This window comes from Lacerta agilis, chromosome 1 (assembly GCF_009819535.1).
Source record: "Lacerta agilis isolate rLacAgi1 chromosome 1, rLacAgi1.pri, whole genome shotgun sequence".
Lineage (NCBI taxonomy): Eukaryota > Metazoa > Chordata > Lepidosauria > Squamata > Lacertidae > Lacerta > Lacerta agilis.
The window spans coordinates 8,714,245-8,732,301 of NC_046312.1; the positions used below are offsets into that span (position 1 = coordinate 8,714,245).

Genomic DNA, 18,057 nt, shown 5'->3' on the forward strand with positions numbered 1-18,057 from the left:
ACCTTTGTCAGCAAGGTGATGTCTCTGCTTTTTAGGATGCTGTCTAGGTTTGTCATTGCTTTCCTCCCAAGAAGCAGGCGTCTTTTAATTTCGTGACTGCTGTCACCATCTGCAGTGATCATGGAACCCAAGAAAGTGAAATCTCTCACTGCCTCCATTTCTTCCCCTTCTATTTGCCAGGAGGAGATGGAAGTTTGTTATTGTAGTTAACCTACATCTAACCCAATACAGTGTTTATAAAAACAGATTTTTGATCTGCGATCATTCCTCTTGCTTGCCTGTATCGGAGTGAAGAGGTGCAAGACAGATGAATCCATTGGTCTTTAAATTGCTAAGAGATGCCTCTGCCTGATGCAGTGACTCCCATGGGGGAGACAGCTTTGAGCCAAGAGAGTATAAAAATAGCGAGCCTTCTTTAAATGTATGGGTTTCGTTTTTTTTTACATATGTGAGAGAAGCCTATGAACCTGCTATGTCTGTCCAGGAGGGGAAAGCAAAAAAGGATTGGCCCTGATTGCGTCAGTCTGCTCTGACTCTGCTCAAGGAGAGGTGGGAGAGTCTCCAAAAGAGCTGTTTTCACATTCGCATTGTAAACTGTGTCACTGCTGCTTTTGCAGCCACTGTGTTGTCGTGTACAAACCTGACCTGATTTTGGCTCTCTGATCTGATCCTGAGTCATGCGTTTTCTCTGTTTTGTCTCCAACAGGGGAGTATTTGGGAAGCAAGGATACCAGTGCCAAGGTACCGTGCCTCGTCTCTCTTTCTCTCTCTCTCTCTCGCCGAAATGCACATGCCACAAATTGGCCTTTTTTCTATCGCCGCACAGACCCCGTTAAAATGAATGAATGGGAGATATTAAGTAGCGGGTGGACATAGCAGACGACACAGTGATTCTCCAAGCAGCTCCCTTTATTCTCAGGCTGGAACAGAACTGGACTGAAGGGCTCAGCCAGCCTAATTATATAGTACTCAGTAACATGCAACAGTAACAACTCTCTCTAGCTACCCAATCCGTGAACGGCACTCTCAATCCTTCATTTGCATGTTGTGGACCTGAGTGAGAACTGCAGCCACGGTGGGCAGAGTGAAACTATGTACACAACACCCCCTAGTGGCCTAGGGTGAGAACTTCAATACATAACAGGAGATGTATGCAAGGCTGGTTGTAGGTGAACCAGGCCCATGTTGAAGTTTAGGCTGAGGTTACGCATATCTCTGGGTGCGCTGGTAGCCAACATTAGGCATACAAGCTAAGGCCTTTTTTATTTGAAAGGGTCCATTTGGAGTCTATGTGACGCAGATGGATGTCGCCAAATAATTGCTCTGCCTCTCTGTTGATAGTTACATTATCTTAAATATCCTAAAGATATTAAAAACAAAACGCGGACAAGAAAATGCTGTATGTAAAATCTATTTTTTAACGACATACAGTAACAGTTGGATTAAGATGTTCTTTTTTGTTAAACGAAATTAATTAATAAAAAAATTAAATTAAAAAAAGATAGTTATATTGGTTGCAATTTATAGTCAGACTATTCTGGAGTAGTCCCGCCTGTCACTTCTTCTCACCTCTATGTGGTGGACAATGAACCTATGGAACTCATTGCCACAAAATATAGTTAGTGGCAACTTAGAGGGTCTTTGTTGGGGTGGGGAGCAGGGGAAGGATTAGACAAATTGATGGAACATAGACCTGTCATCAGCTATGAATATTGCAATTGCCTTGATGTTTGTACCCTACCCCTGTAGTTAAAAGCAGCTTGGGGGATTTCATAGAATCTTAAAATTGTAGATTTGGAAGGGACCATGAGAGTCATCTAGTTCAATCTCCTGCAACGCAGGAATCTTTTGCGCAATGTGGGGCTCAAACCCACAACCCTGTGATTGTGGTAGAGCAGTCTGATGCTCTACCGACTGAGCTAGGGTGCTGTTAGGGGATCAGCACAGGGGCAAATGGTTAAGACTACCCCTTCCTCCTGTGCTTTGACTCCAGTCCAAGTACCCCACCACCTCCGCAGCTTCTTTGAGAACAAGATAAAAATGTTGGTGCTTCCATTTTCCAGGGCAACTAGTAGATGTCGACCCTGATTTGTGTAGGACTTGGGCTTCCAAGTGATTCTTGTCGATCTCATCTTCCTGTTCTGTCTCAACCCTTATTCCCCCACACCTGCGTCTGTTTTCCAGTTTGCACGTGTGTCGTGCACAAGCGCTGCCACCATCTCATTGTCACGGCTTGCACGTGCCAGAACAATAGTCACAAAGTGAACACAAAGGTAAAGCCACAGTTACACATTTGGGGTTCTGTAGCTTATTGCAATGCAGTTTATTCACCTCTCTGTCGATCCGCCTGTTTCTATAGAGCAACACACTTTGTTTAATGCATTTCCGGGTTGTAGGTTTGCATGTGTACTTGGTGCCAGGATCTGTTGGTTTTGTGTGATAAAAGCAGGTGTACCCTGCTGAGATGGAGTAACTTCATCCTATGTTCCTATGCCACATCCACCTTTGTCCTGAAGCCCAACACAACCCCCTTAGGTCCATTCACTTCAATGGGCTTAATCCTCTGACTTATGTCAATTCTGACCCTCGGCCCACCAAGCAGAATTGTCCACAAAATTGTCCGGCAGTGACTTTCCAGGGTTTCGGGCAGATGTTATACCTGGTCCTTCCTGGAGATGCCAGGGATTTAACCTGGTCCTTCCTGGAGAGGCTCTCTATGAGCGATGGCTCTCCCCACCTTTGTGGGGTGCTTTGCCCTTGAGTGGCTGGTTTTATTTGCTAGTGTGTCTGGGGGAGCAGACCAGCTTCAACCCTTTGCCCTTGTCCCAGTTGCAATGGCAATTTGCAGTGGAAATAAATCTTTTTTTGTACCAGCACATAACAGATGCCGCATCTTGTTTGTCCCCCAGTTCCTTTCCATATCTGTGAAATGGGCATAATAGCTGTCCGCATCACAAGGTTGGAGTTAAGACTTTAAAGACAGCCAATCAATAAAATAAAGGCTTGCTAGGCAATGAAGTTAGAAAAGCACTGCATTGTTTCTGAAAGGCAATGGACGTTGTAGTCCTCCGTTGGCTATGAATGGTATTTTTTTTGCTGGGAGGGAGAGGCGGATATTCTTGTGTGTATTTTTACTTGATTTCCCACCTCCCCAACTAACCAGCCTTTCCTCGTTGCTACCTCCTCAGATTTCTGAGCAGAGATTTGGAATCAACATCCCTCACAAATTCCGGATCCACAATTACAAAGTGCCCACCTTCTGCGACCACTGTGGGTCTTTGCTTTGGGGCATCATGAGGCAAGGTCTACAGTGCAAAAGTAAGCCAGAATTCATATTACTTTCTCACTTGTTGTGGTTGTTTTTGCAAAAGGCCCACTGCCCCTTCCTTATTTGATGGTTTGGATTTCCTGTTTGCTAGGGAAAGCGGTTGATCATTCATTCAAGTTTGTACTTCCCCCCAGGCAATGAAAAGTCCCTAGTCAGAGCTCCCTAGGGTTGGGTTTCTTTTGGATGAGAGAGCACCAGAGAACTACAGTGTCTTTGTAATAATTGTTTTATTTGCAAATATACATAAGTGGGAAGTGCTGTGGCTCAGTGGTATAGGGCAGGTTCAATCCTGGGCATTTCCAGGTGCGGTTGGGAATATCTCCTGCCTGAAACCTTGGAGAGCCTCTACTGAGTTAGAGGGACCAATTGGTCTGATTCTGGACTAGGCAGCCTCTTCTGTTCCTATCTAAATCAATCTTCAGAACCATGAGGGCTGGAATTGTATTATAACTAAGGGAGGCGCCATAGTGTCATGAGCAAGTGGACAGTAAATCACACTGTGCGAATTGGAGTTAACTCTTTATTAGCAAGAACACGATCTGCACAGACTTGGCTGAGTGTCATGAGTACAGCAACTCATCCCTGGGAGGTCTTGCCCCATGGATCAGTTGCTGAGACTGAAAGTCCCTGCCTCCCCACAGCTGTCTAAGTCCCTGTTTCTCCAAGGCTCTTCCCAAGCAATGGGACACTGCACCTGCAGACACCCGTGACTCTTCCCCAGCCAGACCCATCTCTGCTTCTTGGACTCCCTCCTCTCCTGCTTCAACTTCTGCCTCTGATTCTGGACTTCTCTCTGTCACAGACTCTCCCCGCTCACTAAGCCTTGTTGCCTCTCCAGCTTCCAACACCTCCTCCTCCCTGTCTTCTCCTCACCATCCCACCACCAATCCCTGGGCTCTGGGCCTTCTTCTCTTGGAGGTTCCCCAACTGCTTCCTCCCACTGTTCCTCTGCATCCAACCAGTCCATGACGCGTAGCTCAGTAGCAGGGCATCTGCTTTGCATGCAGTACGTTCCAGGTTCAATTCCTGGCATCTCCCAATAGGACTGGAATCGTCAGCTGTCCGAAACCCGGGAGAGATGTTGCCAGGTCAATGTTGGCTATATTGAAGTAGACAGACCAATAGTCTGGCTCAGAATAAGGCAGTTTCTGCTGTTCCTATGAAACATCGTATTTCAGTATGGGGAACCAGAAGAAAACCTTATAGTAGTAGGGTTGTTTGTTTGTTTTTAATGCATCAGCCAGGAGTAAGCACCTGCACTGGAGCAAATGAGACCCCCACATTTGTCCTCTATAAGGTGGGGCTCATGTCCCTTTTTTGAAACCTGGAGAGCCAGTCACAACCGACAGCGCTGAGTTAGCTGGGCTGATATTCCGATCCCAGATAAGGGAACTTCCTATATGTTCCCCAGGTGGTTTGCTCTCTCTCTCAACTCACCTCAGTTTGAAATTGGGTAAGAAAGACAGGCAGGAAAATACAGGTTCTCATAACTGACTGACATTGAGAAGTCTTCAACCCGGCCTTTGGCTGATTAACATCCTATATCTTTCTAAATGTGCTTTTTTGGGGGGGTATGCTCTTGTTTTTATATTGTATTTTATGTTTTTATCTTGTATGTTTATGCTGTGAACTGCCCTGAGATCTTCGGATGAAGGGCAGTATACAAATTTAGTAAATCACATAACCTAAATAAACAGCCGGGCAGAGGTCCCTGAGGCAGATGCCATTGCCCTTCTCCAATTCTAATTCAGGTTTATGGAAATATTACCTTGTGCATTGCTCAGTGCATTGATTCTGCCCCTCTCGCTCTTTGTCCCATTTCTTTCTTTGTCCCTCTTTCAGTATGCAAAATGAATGTACATATTCGTTGCGAAGCCAACGTAGCACCGAACTGTGGCGTGAACGCTGCGGAGCTGGCCAAGACGCTGGCATGTATGGGCTTGCAACCAGGAAACATTTCTCCAAATGGGGTAAGGCTTTGTTTATCCCTTCCTTCTGGCCCTCCCGTCTTCTCCATGTCAGGAGCTCGAATCGAATCCCGCAGCACAGAGGAGTGCACAGGCCAGATGAACAGTCACTCGCTGTGTTGCTTTTTCCAAAGAGCTGCTCCACGGGGGTGGGGGGTGGACCTGTGGCTCCGAAGGTGTCCTTGGGATACAGTTCCCAATAGGCTAAGCCAGCATGTCAAGGATGATGGGAGCCGGAGTCCAAAACTCCTTCAAGGCACCAGGTGGGCAGAGGCTGATGGCAACACCTAGGCAGTGTTTGAAACAGCTGTTGTTGTTCAGTTGTTCAGTCATGTTCGACTCTTCGTGACCCCATGGACCAGAGCACGCCAGGCACCCCTATCCTCCACTGCCTCTCGCAGTTTGGCCAAACTCATGTTAGTAGCTTCGAGAACACTGTCCAACCATCTCATCCTCTGTCGTCCCCTTCTCCTTGTGCCCTCCATCTTTCCCAATATCAGGGTCTTTTCTAGGGAGTCTTCTCTTCTCATGAGGTGGCCAAAGTACTGAAGTCTCAATTTCAGGATCTGTCCGTCTAGTGAGCACTCAGGGCTGATTTCTTTAAGGATGGATAAGTTTGATTTTTTTGCATTCCATGGGACTCTCAAGAGTCTCCTCCAGCACCATAGTTCAAAAGCATCAATTCATCGGCAATCAGCCCTCTTTATGGTCCAGCTCTCACTTCCATACATCACTACTGGGGAAACCATAGCTTTAACTATACGGACCTTTGTCGGCAAGGTGATGCCTCTGCTTTTTAAGATGCTGTCTAGATTTGTAATTGCTTTTCTTCCAAGAAGCAGGCGTCTTTTAATTTCGTGACTGCTGTCACCATCTGCAGTGATCATGGAACCCAAGAAAGTGAAATCTCTCACTGCCTCCATTTCTTCCCCTTCTATTTGCCAGGAGGTGATGGAACCAGTGGCCACGATCTTAGTTTTTTTGATGTTGAGCTTCAGACCATATTTTGCGCTCTCCTCTTTCACCCTCATTAAAAGGTTCTTTAATTCCTCCTCACTTTCTGCCATGAAGGTTATGTCATCAGCATATCTGAGGTTGTTGATATTTCTTCCGGCAATCTTAATTCCGGTTTGGGATTCATCCAGTCCAGCCTTTCACATGCTGAATTCTGCATATAAGTTAAATAAGCAGGGAGACAATATACAGCCTTGTCGTACTCCTTTTCCAATTTTGAACCAATCAGTTATTCCGTTAGAATCATACAACACTATAAATCCCAAGGGAGCAGAAAAGACTATTTATGTATGTGACCACAGCAGCTCGGATGTTATTGGCCCAGAGATGGAAAGAAGATAAAGTCCCTACCAGAGAAGAATGGCAGATGAAGTTTATGGACTATGCCGAAATGGCTAAAATGTCTGGAAGAATCAGAAATCAGGAAGACCAAAAATTTAATAAGGAATGGGGAAAATTTATAACTTATCTTAAAGACCATTGCAAACAGTTTAAATCGTTAGTAGGATTGGAATAACACTTGTAGTTAAACGGTGAATTCTGAACACAATGGAGATGTAAAATATTTGGATCAACATAAAAGATAGATGCAGGAGGAAATGATTGATAATAGGAATCACAAAGGGGAGGATGGAAGTCCAGATTCCTTGGAATCTTGTTTTTATGTTTTATGATGAATATGTGACTGTAAAATTTTAATCTGAAAAACCATATTATATATATATATATATATATATATATATATATATATATATATATATAATCATACAACACAACAAAACTTCACAACAATGCAACACTAAAATATATACCAGGTAATTAGCAGGCTTGTTAATCCCACCACAGAGCCTTGTTTTTAGAAATATTTTTTCTGTGGCGGGGGGGGGAGTGATATGGGTGCCCCCTTTGCCTGAAGTGGCAGCAAGGTTTTCTTTTGCAGAAGTTAAAAAAACAAACGAAGAGAATTTTTTTTGCCACCTTTTGTATTAGTTTCACCCCTGAAAATTCTAAGAATAAGCCTCCCCCAAATGTCACCAAATACAGTATCTTTGTGAGGGACAAGTGTATCCACAAAAGTTGAGGGTGGGTATTCAGCTCGCCTCAACCGCAAAGCCTCAAAACCAGGGGTCAGCAAACTTTTTCAGCAGGGGGCCGGTAAAGTGTCCCTCACACTTTGTGGGGGGCCGGACTATATTTTGAAAAAAAAAATATGAACAAATTCCTATGCCCCACAAATAACCCAGAGATGCATTTTAAATAAAAGCACACATTCTACTCTTGTAAATACACCAGGCAGGCCCCACAAATAACCCAGAGTTGCATTTTAAATAAAAGGACACATTCTACTCATGTAAAAACATGCTGATTCCCAGGCCGTCCGCGGGCCGCATTTAGAAGGCGATTGGGCCGCATCCGGCCCCCGGGCCTTAGTTTGGGGATCCCTGCTCAAAACAGTCCCCCCAGTTGCTGCTAGCTTACTCCATCAGACGGAGCAAGTTTCTGTCCCTCATTGTTACAGAGGGGAAAAATGCAAACGTCATGTGGGTGTGAATACGTCAACTATGGCGCTTCCTTGCAAAAAATAAAATAAAATAAGCGATGGCTTGCTGCCTTCTCTCTCCCCTTCCCAGAAACTGGTTTCCAGGTCAACATTGAGGCGACAGAAAAAAGAGAGTGGAAAGGAGGGCAACGAGGTGGCTGAAGTCTCGGCGAGCAAGCTCAAAATTGAGGATTTGCTGTTCATTAGAGTTCTGGGAAAGGGCAGTTTTGGAAAGGTAAGGGTTCCTCGTTGACACCTGAAGTATGGGCAGAACTTGCTCCTCAGTTGCTTCTGTGCAACTTCCATTTCATTTCCACAGGGTCTGCATGTAGGGGGGAAGGAGAACTGGGTTGCACCCAACTTCCCGGCCTTGCGTACAGTCATACCTCGTGTTGTGTACGCTCCTTGTTGCGTATGTTCGGGTTACGGACCTCCGCAACCCGGATGTCCTCCGCGGAGCACGTGCGAAGCGTGGGTGCGCAGAAGCATTCTGAGCACACCGCGCATGCGCAGAAGCGCAAAAAACCACAAACGTCTGGGTTTTTTCTTTTTTTTGTACAGTGGTGCCCCGCTAGACGAATGCCTTGCTAGACAAAAAACTCGCTAGACAAAGGCATTTGTCTAGCGGGAGGCTGCCCCGCTAGACGAAAAAGTCTATGGGGCTGCCTCGCAAGACGATTTTTTTTGTCTTTTTTTTTCGTCTAGCGAAAGCGTGGCTGTCATTGCCGCTTCGCTAGACGAAAAACCCGCTAGACGAAAAAAAATCGTGGAACTGTACGTTCGCGTTACATACGCCCAGGTTACATAGCGCGAGCCGGAATGGATCACATATGTAATATGGGGTACCACTGTATTTACTTATTTAAGGACAATTGCAACCCAGTTAAGATAAGGTTACCAGATTTTCTTCAATGAAACCGGGGACACTTTTCAACTTCAATGGATTTTGTATGGGGACTGGTTTGTAAATCCGGGGACGTCTGGTAACCTTAAGTTAAGATGGAATAAAGATATCCAAGCAATGTACGAAACTCAATATATAAAGAAACAACAATTTAAAACCATTCTTCTTTGCATCACTTTGCATTATTTAATTACTAACCTATTTCTATTTGCGCCCATAATTTAATTATTTTTAAGGTGAGAGAAAAACAGAAGAAATCAGAAGCTCCTCCCCATCACCAAATGAGCTCAAATCCTAGCATTCTATAGATTAAAAAGTCCCTCTACCCAGTTCCCCCACAACATCCATAGTTTTATAAACTCGTGTCTCCTTCCCCCGCAAACTAAAAACATTTCTTTCTGCCTGGTTAGGTGATGCTGGCCAAAACAAAACAGACGGGATTACTTTATGCCATCAAAGTGCTGAAGAAGGATGTGATTCTGCAAGACGACGATGTGGAATGCACTCTGACAGAAAAGCGGATCTTGACCCTGGCCAGGAACCATCCATTCCTAACCCAGCTCTACTGCTGCTTTCAGACACCCGTAAGTATTCTTTTCAACCTCCACAGCAAAATCAGCATTAGGAACATTACTTCCTAAGTAAGCTCTAAATCTTCCTTATAAAACAGGCCTGTGGACCATAGAGTTTTCTGGGTTTGTTGGAGTTATTCTCAAATTAGTATAGAGAGGATCCTGCTGGTATAGCTCAGTCGGCGGAACATGAGACTCTTAATCTCAGGGTCATGAGTTCGAGTCCCACGTTGGGCCACAGATGATTTCTGCCTCGCGACTCTACAGTTCTATGATTCAATCCGCAAAAAGCCTGGAGCTCTGGAGATGAATCTACTTGTACCGTTTCTCACTTTGTAAGGAGCAGGCTGTGTTTTCCTGAAAGTGAGCACTAGGTGGCAGGCGACGCAAGAGGAAAGATGCGGCCCCGCCAGTCACGGGCCCTTAAAAAAAAAAAATCCCAGGAAAGGTTATCTGAGGAAACGAAGCAGCAGCTGCCTCGTTGGGACCTCACAACCACACTCCATATTCTTGCCAAAGGACAGGCTTCTGAGTCCCTCAGCATTAACTTTCCTCCTCACAAGTATTTCAATAAAACGGGATTACTAGTTTTCCCTGGGAGAGAGGCTGATCTTCCTCTTTTCATACGTTCCCCACGATGCCCACCAAGGAAACCGGCTGCCTCCATCCATGCCATACCTTTAAAGCACACAACTTCCCCCACCCCAGGGCCGGCCCACCCATGAGGCAAGGTGAGGCGACCGCCTCAGGCGGCAGGATGCACAGGCCCAGCAGATCCAAGGAATGCATCAACTCGCTGTTGCTGCCACTGTTGCCAATGTACGTAGCTCCTCACTCGTCCCGTCTTCCCTGGCCAGGGGTGGGGTGGGGTGGGGTGGGAGCCGCCATTTTGTGGTTCGCCTCAGGTGCCAAAATGTCTTGGGCCACAAAGAGTCCTGGGAGACGCAGTTTGCCGCTCACACAGCCACAACCCCCGGCACCCTTAACAAGCTACATTTCCCAGGATTCTTTGGGGGAAGCTATGTGCTTTAAATGTGTGGTGTGTACGCAGCCGCGGTTGTTGCTCACGGTGAGCAAGGCTGTTTTCAAAACTTCTGGTGTTGATTCGGGGGGGGGGCGTCTTTGGGCAAGACAACCCATCTGTGCCCCCACCCAAATGAGTCCACCTCCTCCCTGCAGCAAGTACTGGGGGTGGTTCTAGTTGTAGTAGCATGGGGATAATGATTTCAGCAAGTGATTTCAGCTTTCTGACATAGCAGGCAGGAGACAGTTTCTTCATGTAACACTCTTTATTCAGGCAAACAAGACTGGGGACTGGGGAGAGGGAAGCTACATTTATAGGGACAGAAGACTGGCTAGAAAGGATACATTTTGGAAGGAACAATCTCAAGCAATCACAAAGCTGCCTTTTGGTGGGAACCAATAAGACTGAGGATCCAAATGCAGCAACTTGAATGAACCAATAGTAGCTGTTCCTTCCGGAACAGGAAGGCAGTTACTTTCCCCTAATGTGAATACAGACAATAGGAATACAAATATGATAACCCTTGAATCAATACCCACGCTTATCAGTGACCCCCCCCCCCTAAAGTATAGGCCCTCATTACATGTCAAGTTGTACCAACTCTTGATGCCAGGACTGAAAACATCACCCTTGCCTCTTTTTCCTTTCCTGTTTCCTGTTTCAGGAAGTTTTTAATGTTTGATGTCTTATCAAGCTTTTAATAGTCTATTGTGAGCCACCCAGAGTGGCTGGGGTTACCCAGATGAGTGGGGTGCAAATAAATTCCTCCTCCTCCTCCTCCTCCTCCTCCTCCTCCTCCTCCTCCTCCTCTTCTTCTTCTTCCCTCTCCTCTCCTCTCCTCTCTCATTTGCATCACACAAATGCTTTCCTGCTTGACACAGGACCAGCTGCCACGTCACCAGCGGCAGACTAGAAAAATAACCCAAACTGAATTGCCAGGAAAGATAGGGTCACAGAAACAGCCTCCCGACCGTCGTTGTTGATACAATAATAATATTCATTATGATTCATTATGGAACCATTCCCAGTCCCTCCCTCCCTCCCTCCCTCCCTCCCTCCCTCCCTCCCTCCCTCCACAGGTCTCTGCTCACAACAATGATTTCTTTTTTCATTTTATCTTTTAAAAAGATTATGTGCTGTTGCAGAGCGACTCAAAGTCCCTTTGCACCAGGCTGGGGTGGTTTGGATTGGGCAGTGGGGTTGCCTCCCGCTGGTTGGTTGCCAGTTGTGGCGGGATGCCAGAGTCACACTGCTGGCTCGGAGCTCCTCCTTCCTCCTGCCAAACAGGCAGGTGAAAGTGATGTGGGTGGCATCCTCGCCAGCAGTGGCCAATGAAAAGCGCTCAACCGGGGCATTTGCGGGAGGCTCTTGGGACTGAACCCAAGACTTTGTGCATGAAAGTGTCCACTGAGCTACCAGCCTCGCCTTTGAGAATTCAGCTAGATTAATTTCTGAGTGCCTAGGAGCCTCCTAAACGTTTCTTGTTTTTTATTGCAAGCCCTTCGCTCATTTACAGTAACTTTTTTTCTCTGCAGCTTTTTCCCCCTGCTTGATTCCAGCCTAGAATCAGGTTTCTCTCTCCCTCTGCCTCTCTCTCCCTCCCTCTCCCTCCCTCCCCCCTTCTCTCTCCAGTCTGGTCCCCATGCCCAATTGCATGGCCTTTGGATGCCACACAGCTTCCTGTTGACGCCAGCTTTTCTCCGCCATTTCTTAGTACTGCCAGCTTCTGTCCTGGATAATACTGTTACAGGCGCTGACCCCTCACTCTCTGCCGAGTTGTAGCAAGATCCCAGGGGGTTCCAGGCACTCACCCAGGGTCTGTGTTCCTCTGGAGAACTGAGATGTGGTGGAGACTGTCGTTCCTTTAAGAAATGTGGTTTATTCACCTATTTACACCTTCAGTATGCATGGAGAAAGTCCAGGGACTCAGCTGCACAGCTGCTATTATAACGTTATAAGTGCATTATAAAAACAAATAAATGGTTTGTGTTGTGTAGACTCCAATGATGTAAGTAATGGGCCCCGCCTGCTCCCTAAAATATCACTGGTTTTAGATACCCATTACGTCCGTAAATTACCATATAGCATATATTCTGTTGTAGTGTGGGGTTAGTGATTTCAGTATGTGATTTCAGCTTTCTGACATAGCAGGCAGGAGACAGCTTCTTCATTTAACACTCTTTATTCAGGCAAACAAGACTGGAGACTGAGGAAAGGGAAGCTATATTTATAGGGACAGAAGACTGGCTAGAAAGGATACATTTTGGAGGGAACAATCTCAAGCAATCACAAAGTTGCCTTTTGGTGGGAACCAATAAGACTGAGGATCCAAATACAGCAGCTTAAATGAACCAATAGTAGCTGTTCCTTCTGGAACAGAAAGGCAGTTACTTTACCCTAACGCGAATACAGACAATAGTAATACAGATATAAAAACCGTTGAATCAATACACAACATATTCAATACCAAAAAAAGGCGGCAATTTGTTGTTGACAAAGGACAGCTGGATATATAAAGGGCCCCATTACCTTCAGTAGCTTAGGGCCTCATCAAACCTAAATCTGGCCCTGGACTGAGGGAGTGTCTGAGAGCGGCCCACGGGGGCTTTGCCGATGCTTCTCAAGCATTCAACACTTCCAACACTTAATGATTATTTAAAATGAATTTAATCAAAGCAGCATGTGAAATTTCAGGCTGCGTGGGACATGGTGCCTCAGTGCATTGCCAGAGTTACCAAACGGACTCCCGTTGAACATGGTGTCTCGATGTCTCCTGTTAGGACCGCCTCTTCTTCGTCATGGAATTTGTGAATGGAGGGGACCTGATGTTTCACATCCAGAAATCCCGTCGGTTCGACGAAGCCCGGGCCCGGTTTTACGCCGCGGAAATAATTTCGGCCCTCATGTTCCTCCACGAAGGAGGCATCATTTACAGGTGAGCAAAAACACCATGCAATACATTGTTGTTGTTGTTGTTGTTGTTGTTGTTGTTGCTGCTGCTGCTAATTAAATTAAATGAATAAATTACATTTATACCCTGCCCTTCAACCAATGATCACATGAGTGCGCCCACGATCCAGCCCACAGAGAGGGCTCCGTGGCAGTGAACCTGCCCAGGCAAGGTAACCCTTGCCAACCCCTGGACTAGATGATTCTGTGATCCTGTTGTTGTTCAGTCGTTCAGTCATGTCGCTGTTGTTGGTATAGTTCCTCTGTGTATTCTTGCCACCTCTTCTGTGATCCTAGACAGCCCCAAATATTCAGTGAGGGTGTGAATCAGGGCTGATAAGAGGCATGACTCAGGAGGCTGTATGGCCTGTGGAAACTCCCCATGGTTAGGCAGAGAGGCCTGGAGGGTCATATTTAGTCCCTGGACCGAAGGTTCCCCATCCTTGTTCAAGGACAGTGATGTTTTTATAGTATATTTGAGTGAAAAAACAGACACATGAGAGATGTTTGCAGACTGGATGAATGCAACTGTGATGGCCTGGGAGTCAGACTCTGATGCTGAACCTGAGGGATCCCAGCCTGCACAGGATTCCCCGCCTCCAGAACCAGCTGAGCCGGGGCCAGGGCTTGAGCCTGAAGGATCCCTACCTGTGCTGGATCCCCAGGTGCAGGCATCAGCGGAGTCTGCTCTGGCTCCTGATGGGAGGGAGGACCCATTGCCTGCAGGTGCTCCACTCCCAGCCTCTTCAGAGGAAGCTGAGGCAGCCCCTGGGTCCAGTAACCCACCAGCCTCTCCTGAGCTACAGAGGCTCAGGGCAGAGAGGCGAAGGGAGTTAAGTGCCTACAGGAGGAGTGCTCACCTCCAGGCCCGGAGGAGAGGCGAGTCTCCGGAGGATCGGGGCCGCCCTAAGCATAGGGCCAGATAAAAGCCAGCCAGACCCAGCCCAAGTTGCGTGAGCAACTTAGTTGCAAGCGTGTGCTCAACCTGCAACCTTGTGCCTGAACCTGCCTTGGACCTCGACCTGCTCCCTGCCTCGCTCCCTGCTGGACTGACCTCCTTTGGACCCCTAGACCCAGGACTGGACTTGGACCTCGCTTCACGGACAAACCCTTGGGGCCAGCACAGTAACTCACAGAGCCTTAGAGAAAAGACCACATGGAGTCGCAAGAGGGGCAAGAGATCAGGTGCGAGAGTAGGGGCCTTTCAGGAATGCAAGCATGTGCACTTTTTCACTGGCCAAGTGTTGTCGGCCATACAGATCTTCCTCCCTTCTGCATCTCAAGCAGGGGCCGCGACACTCTCATAGAAGCCAGACTCTGAGACTGTTTTTAACCAGGGAAATTGCATAAATAACTCTCCCGTTCCGGCATAACATTTTGCCTGTAAATATGGAAGCAAAATCTGGTTGCTGCGGGCACAGGCCCCCTCTGGCAAGGCGAAAGGAAGGAAGAAATGTCCTGTTAATACAACACTCGCGTCTCGTTCTCACTTCCCCTCTCGCGCTTGATGCCAAAGCCTGAAGGAGAGGAGACGCCAAATGGTTATGCAACCGAGACCCTGTTTCAAAGAGCGACGAGCGACAGCCATTGACATTCAGTCAGTCCTCCAAAGAAATCTGTTTACACCGATCGGAGCACCCCCAGGCTACTGCTTGCTCTGGAATGCATTCTCCCAGAGAATGTGGAATAAATTATATTATGTCCAGGAGCCCTTCAGTGCATGCAAACACAAACACACACACTTGTGCCAAGTGTCACAATAAATATTTGAAGGGAAACTGATGGCAGCAGACTGATCTTGCAGAGAAACGGGCCCTCATATTACTGTTTAATGCACACCCAGAAACAAACACACATCCAGGTATGAAGAAGAAGAAGAAGAAGAAGAAGAAGAAGAAGAAGAAGAAGAAGAAGAAGAAGAAGAAGAAGAAGAGTTTGGATTTGACATCCCGCTTTGACCCAAACCCCCCAAAACATGGATGGCTTTCCTTCCTAAAATAAAGCTCAACGACCTCGATCTGAACCCCGCAAAAGGGGGTAGATCACTGCCAGTTTTTAACTCTGTGAGTAGATCGCAGTCACTTGGAAGTTGGCCACCCCTGCAATAATGGAATACTGAATGGTATAGTTTTTGTAAAATATGCAGGGATTTTTTTATGATATGTAAAGTGAACCATGGAAAGAGAAGAAGGGAAGTCATTGATATCTTAAGGATGTAAAATGAGTACTGTATTTTAAATTGTAAAACAGAAAATTTAGTAAAAATGAGAGAGAGAGAGAGAGAGAGAGAGAGAGAGAGAGAGAGAGAGAGAGAGAGACTAGATGACCCTCGGGGCCCCATCCAACTCTGCTATTTGATGATTCAATGAAAGTCTGGAGAGACCCTTATTTCACATTTCTCCTGCTTTTCAGGCCATGGTTGTCTCCCAAAGTGGCCCTCACAGACCCTGCCATCAGGCTTAGAAAATAAAAGGCAGGACACAGAAGGAAAAGTGGAGGGGAGGGGAAAGTTAGAACAGCAGGTGGGGAGGTCAATTCTTCATGGCCAGAACAAAGTGGCGAGTTCCCAGCAAGCAAATTTATTGAGTTTGGAGCAGGTTAATCTCCCCTTCCTGGTATTCTTGCTCGCATAGCACCTGGCAACTCATCATCATCATCATCATCATCATCATCATTATCATTATTTATACCTTGCCCATCTGGCTGGGTTGATTTGATGGAGCAAGCTTGTTTTCTGCTACTGCAGAGGATAAGACCCAAGCCAATGGCTTCAAATGTTAAGAAAAGAGATTCTGACTAAACGTTAGGAAGAACTTTCTGATGGTAAGAGCTGTTTGACAGTGGAGCGGACTCCCTCGGGAGGTGGTGGACTCTCCTTCCTTGGAGGTTTTAAAGCAGAGGTTGGATGGCCACCTGTCAGGGGTTGGACTAGATGGCTCTTGGGGTCCCTTCCAACTCTACAATGTTCAGTCATGTCCGACTCTTCATGCACACCAGGCTCTCCTGTCTTCCACTGCCTCCCGAAGCTTGGTCAGACTCATGTTGGTAGCTTCAAGAACACTGTGTCCAACCATCTTGTCTTCTGTCGTCCCCTTCTCCTTGTGCCCTCCATCTTTCCCAACTCCATGGACAAAGACAACTCTACAATACTAGATTCTAAAATGGGCTCCCACCCAGGGCTGTCTCATCATAGATGCTGGGGGGCGTGCCGCGCCAGGGCGCCGGGCCCCCCAGGGGTGCCCCCGCGACCCCGCCGGCATACTGGGCGCCCCCCCAACCCGCACCCGCCCCCACGGGCGGGCGGGCAGGCGCTCGCGCACCGGCGGGCGAGCTGCAAGCCGGCCACCCTCCGGAGCCCCAGCTGGAGCACTGGGAAGGGCGCGCAAAGCCCCGCGCCGCTCCAGCGCCACGCCCCTCACCCCCCACTCGCCCACCCCCCCTCCCGAGGGGCGGCCAGCGCGGGAGGGAGGCGGGTGGAGAGGCAGCACGCCGGGGGCGCAGAGGGATCGTTGCGCCACGGCTGCCGATCCTTTTAAGACGGCCCTGCTCCCACCCCTTTTATTGGGCTTACTTTTTAGCAGATTAATCTACCAGCGAAATGGTGGTTATAGTTATGACCTTGATTTGCACACTTTACAAAAGATTCAAAAGGTTTCCTCGTATTTTGCTCCTGCATTTTGTGGGTTGGCAGGGCCCACATCTCGCCTTAACCTCTTTCCTTGAATGGTTATCTCCTCCCGACTGAGGTTTACAAGCTAGCTTGTCTTTCTCGGAAAGTTTTATTATACGACCTGGCAGGATCCCGCTCATTGATCTCAGGGCTTCGGGGTTTATTCTCTTCTCCTTTTATAGCTTTTTTATATACAGGACATGCTTTTTATCAACAAGTTCATAAACTCGATGGCTGAGCTGCAGCTGCTGACATTTGGAAGGTGCCTTATATAATAATCCTGTGTGTGGGTTATGTGTGGTTTTTTTTTTTAAGGCAGAAGATTTGTAATAAAGGGCAGATAGGACACAGTCGTGGATTTCTTTCTGCTCGGGGAAAGGCAGTTCGCAAGAAAAAGATATTAAATGAGAGGAAGGAAGTGTGTTTGCGAAATCCTTCCCCTGAATTTATTTCAGTCACCATTTCTGTTTAAAATGACAACAGCAATCTTGCTTCCGATCCCCTTTGGGTGCAAATGAGGGAGCTGACTTAGCAGTCCGATCTGATACATGTTTACTCAGAAGTAAATAACCCTGATTTCAAGAAATTCCATACCTGTCTTATGCCAGGCCCCAGCACTGTCTTCAGCATATGCGCCGCCGGGGTGCAAAAATCCGCCCAGCGCCCCCAAATTTAGCTTTTAGCCCCCAAATTAACTTTTATTATGCTTATGTCAGACACCACGCTTAGGCCTTATCTCTTGTTTACGAAAGAAGGGAGGAAAAAGAAACAAACTTTTTTATTTGCTCATTTATTTACAATACACTTAAGTATACAACATCACCACACTTAAACTTATAAGTATTGTTTAGGCACCTACTTAGGAGAAACACCAGTCGTGTCAAAGGTGCCGCAGACCCCGCTGCTGCATAGCAGCTCAGTACAATACGTAACATATTATTTTGATGTAAGAGTTAATTTCGCGTGCACGGCGCTGTTGTGAATGACAAGCGCCGTCGTTGAGTCTGACAAGCGCCGCCATTGTGAATGACTAGCGCCCGCGTGTTTGGTAAATGAGCACACAAAGTCGAAAGTCCTTTAGTGAAACAG

General features: G+C 47.0%; 1 protein-coding gene across 1 annotated transcript in view; it reads left to right on the plus strand.

Annotated features, from left to right (window-relative positions):
- The window catches only part of PRKCH (protein kinase C eta), a 94,015-nt gene that overhangs the window by 41,662 nt on the left and 34,296 nt on the right, over positions 1-18,057 (plus strand). Inside the window, exons 4-10 of the mRNA XM_033173987.1 lie at positions 707-741; positions 2,185-2,273; positions 3,189-3,318; positions 5,171-5,298; positions 7,941-8,084; positions 9,164-9,337; positions 13,130-13,284. Coding sequence (XP_033029878.1) covers positions 707-741; positions 2,185-2,273; positions 3,189-3,318; positions 5,171-5,298; positions 7,941-8,084; positions 9,164-9,337; positions 13,130-13,284 — 855 coding nt within the window. The remainder of the gene's footprint in view (positions 1-706; positions 742-2,184; positions 2,274-3,188; positions 3,319-5,170; positions 5,299-7,940; positions 8,085-9,163; positions 9,338-13,129; positions 13,285-18,057) is intronic.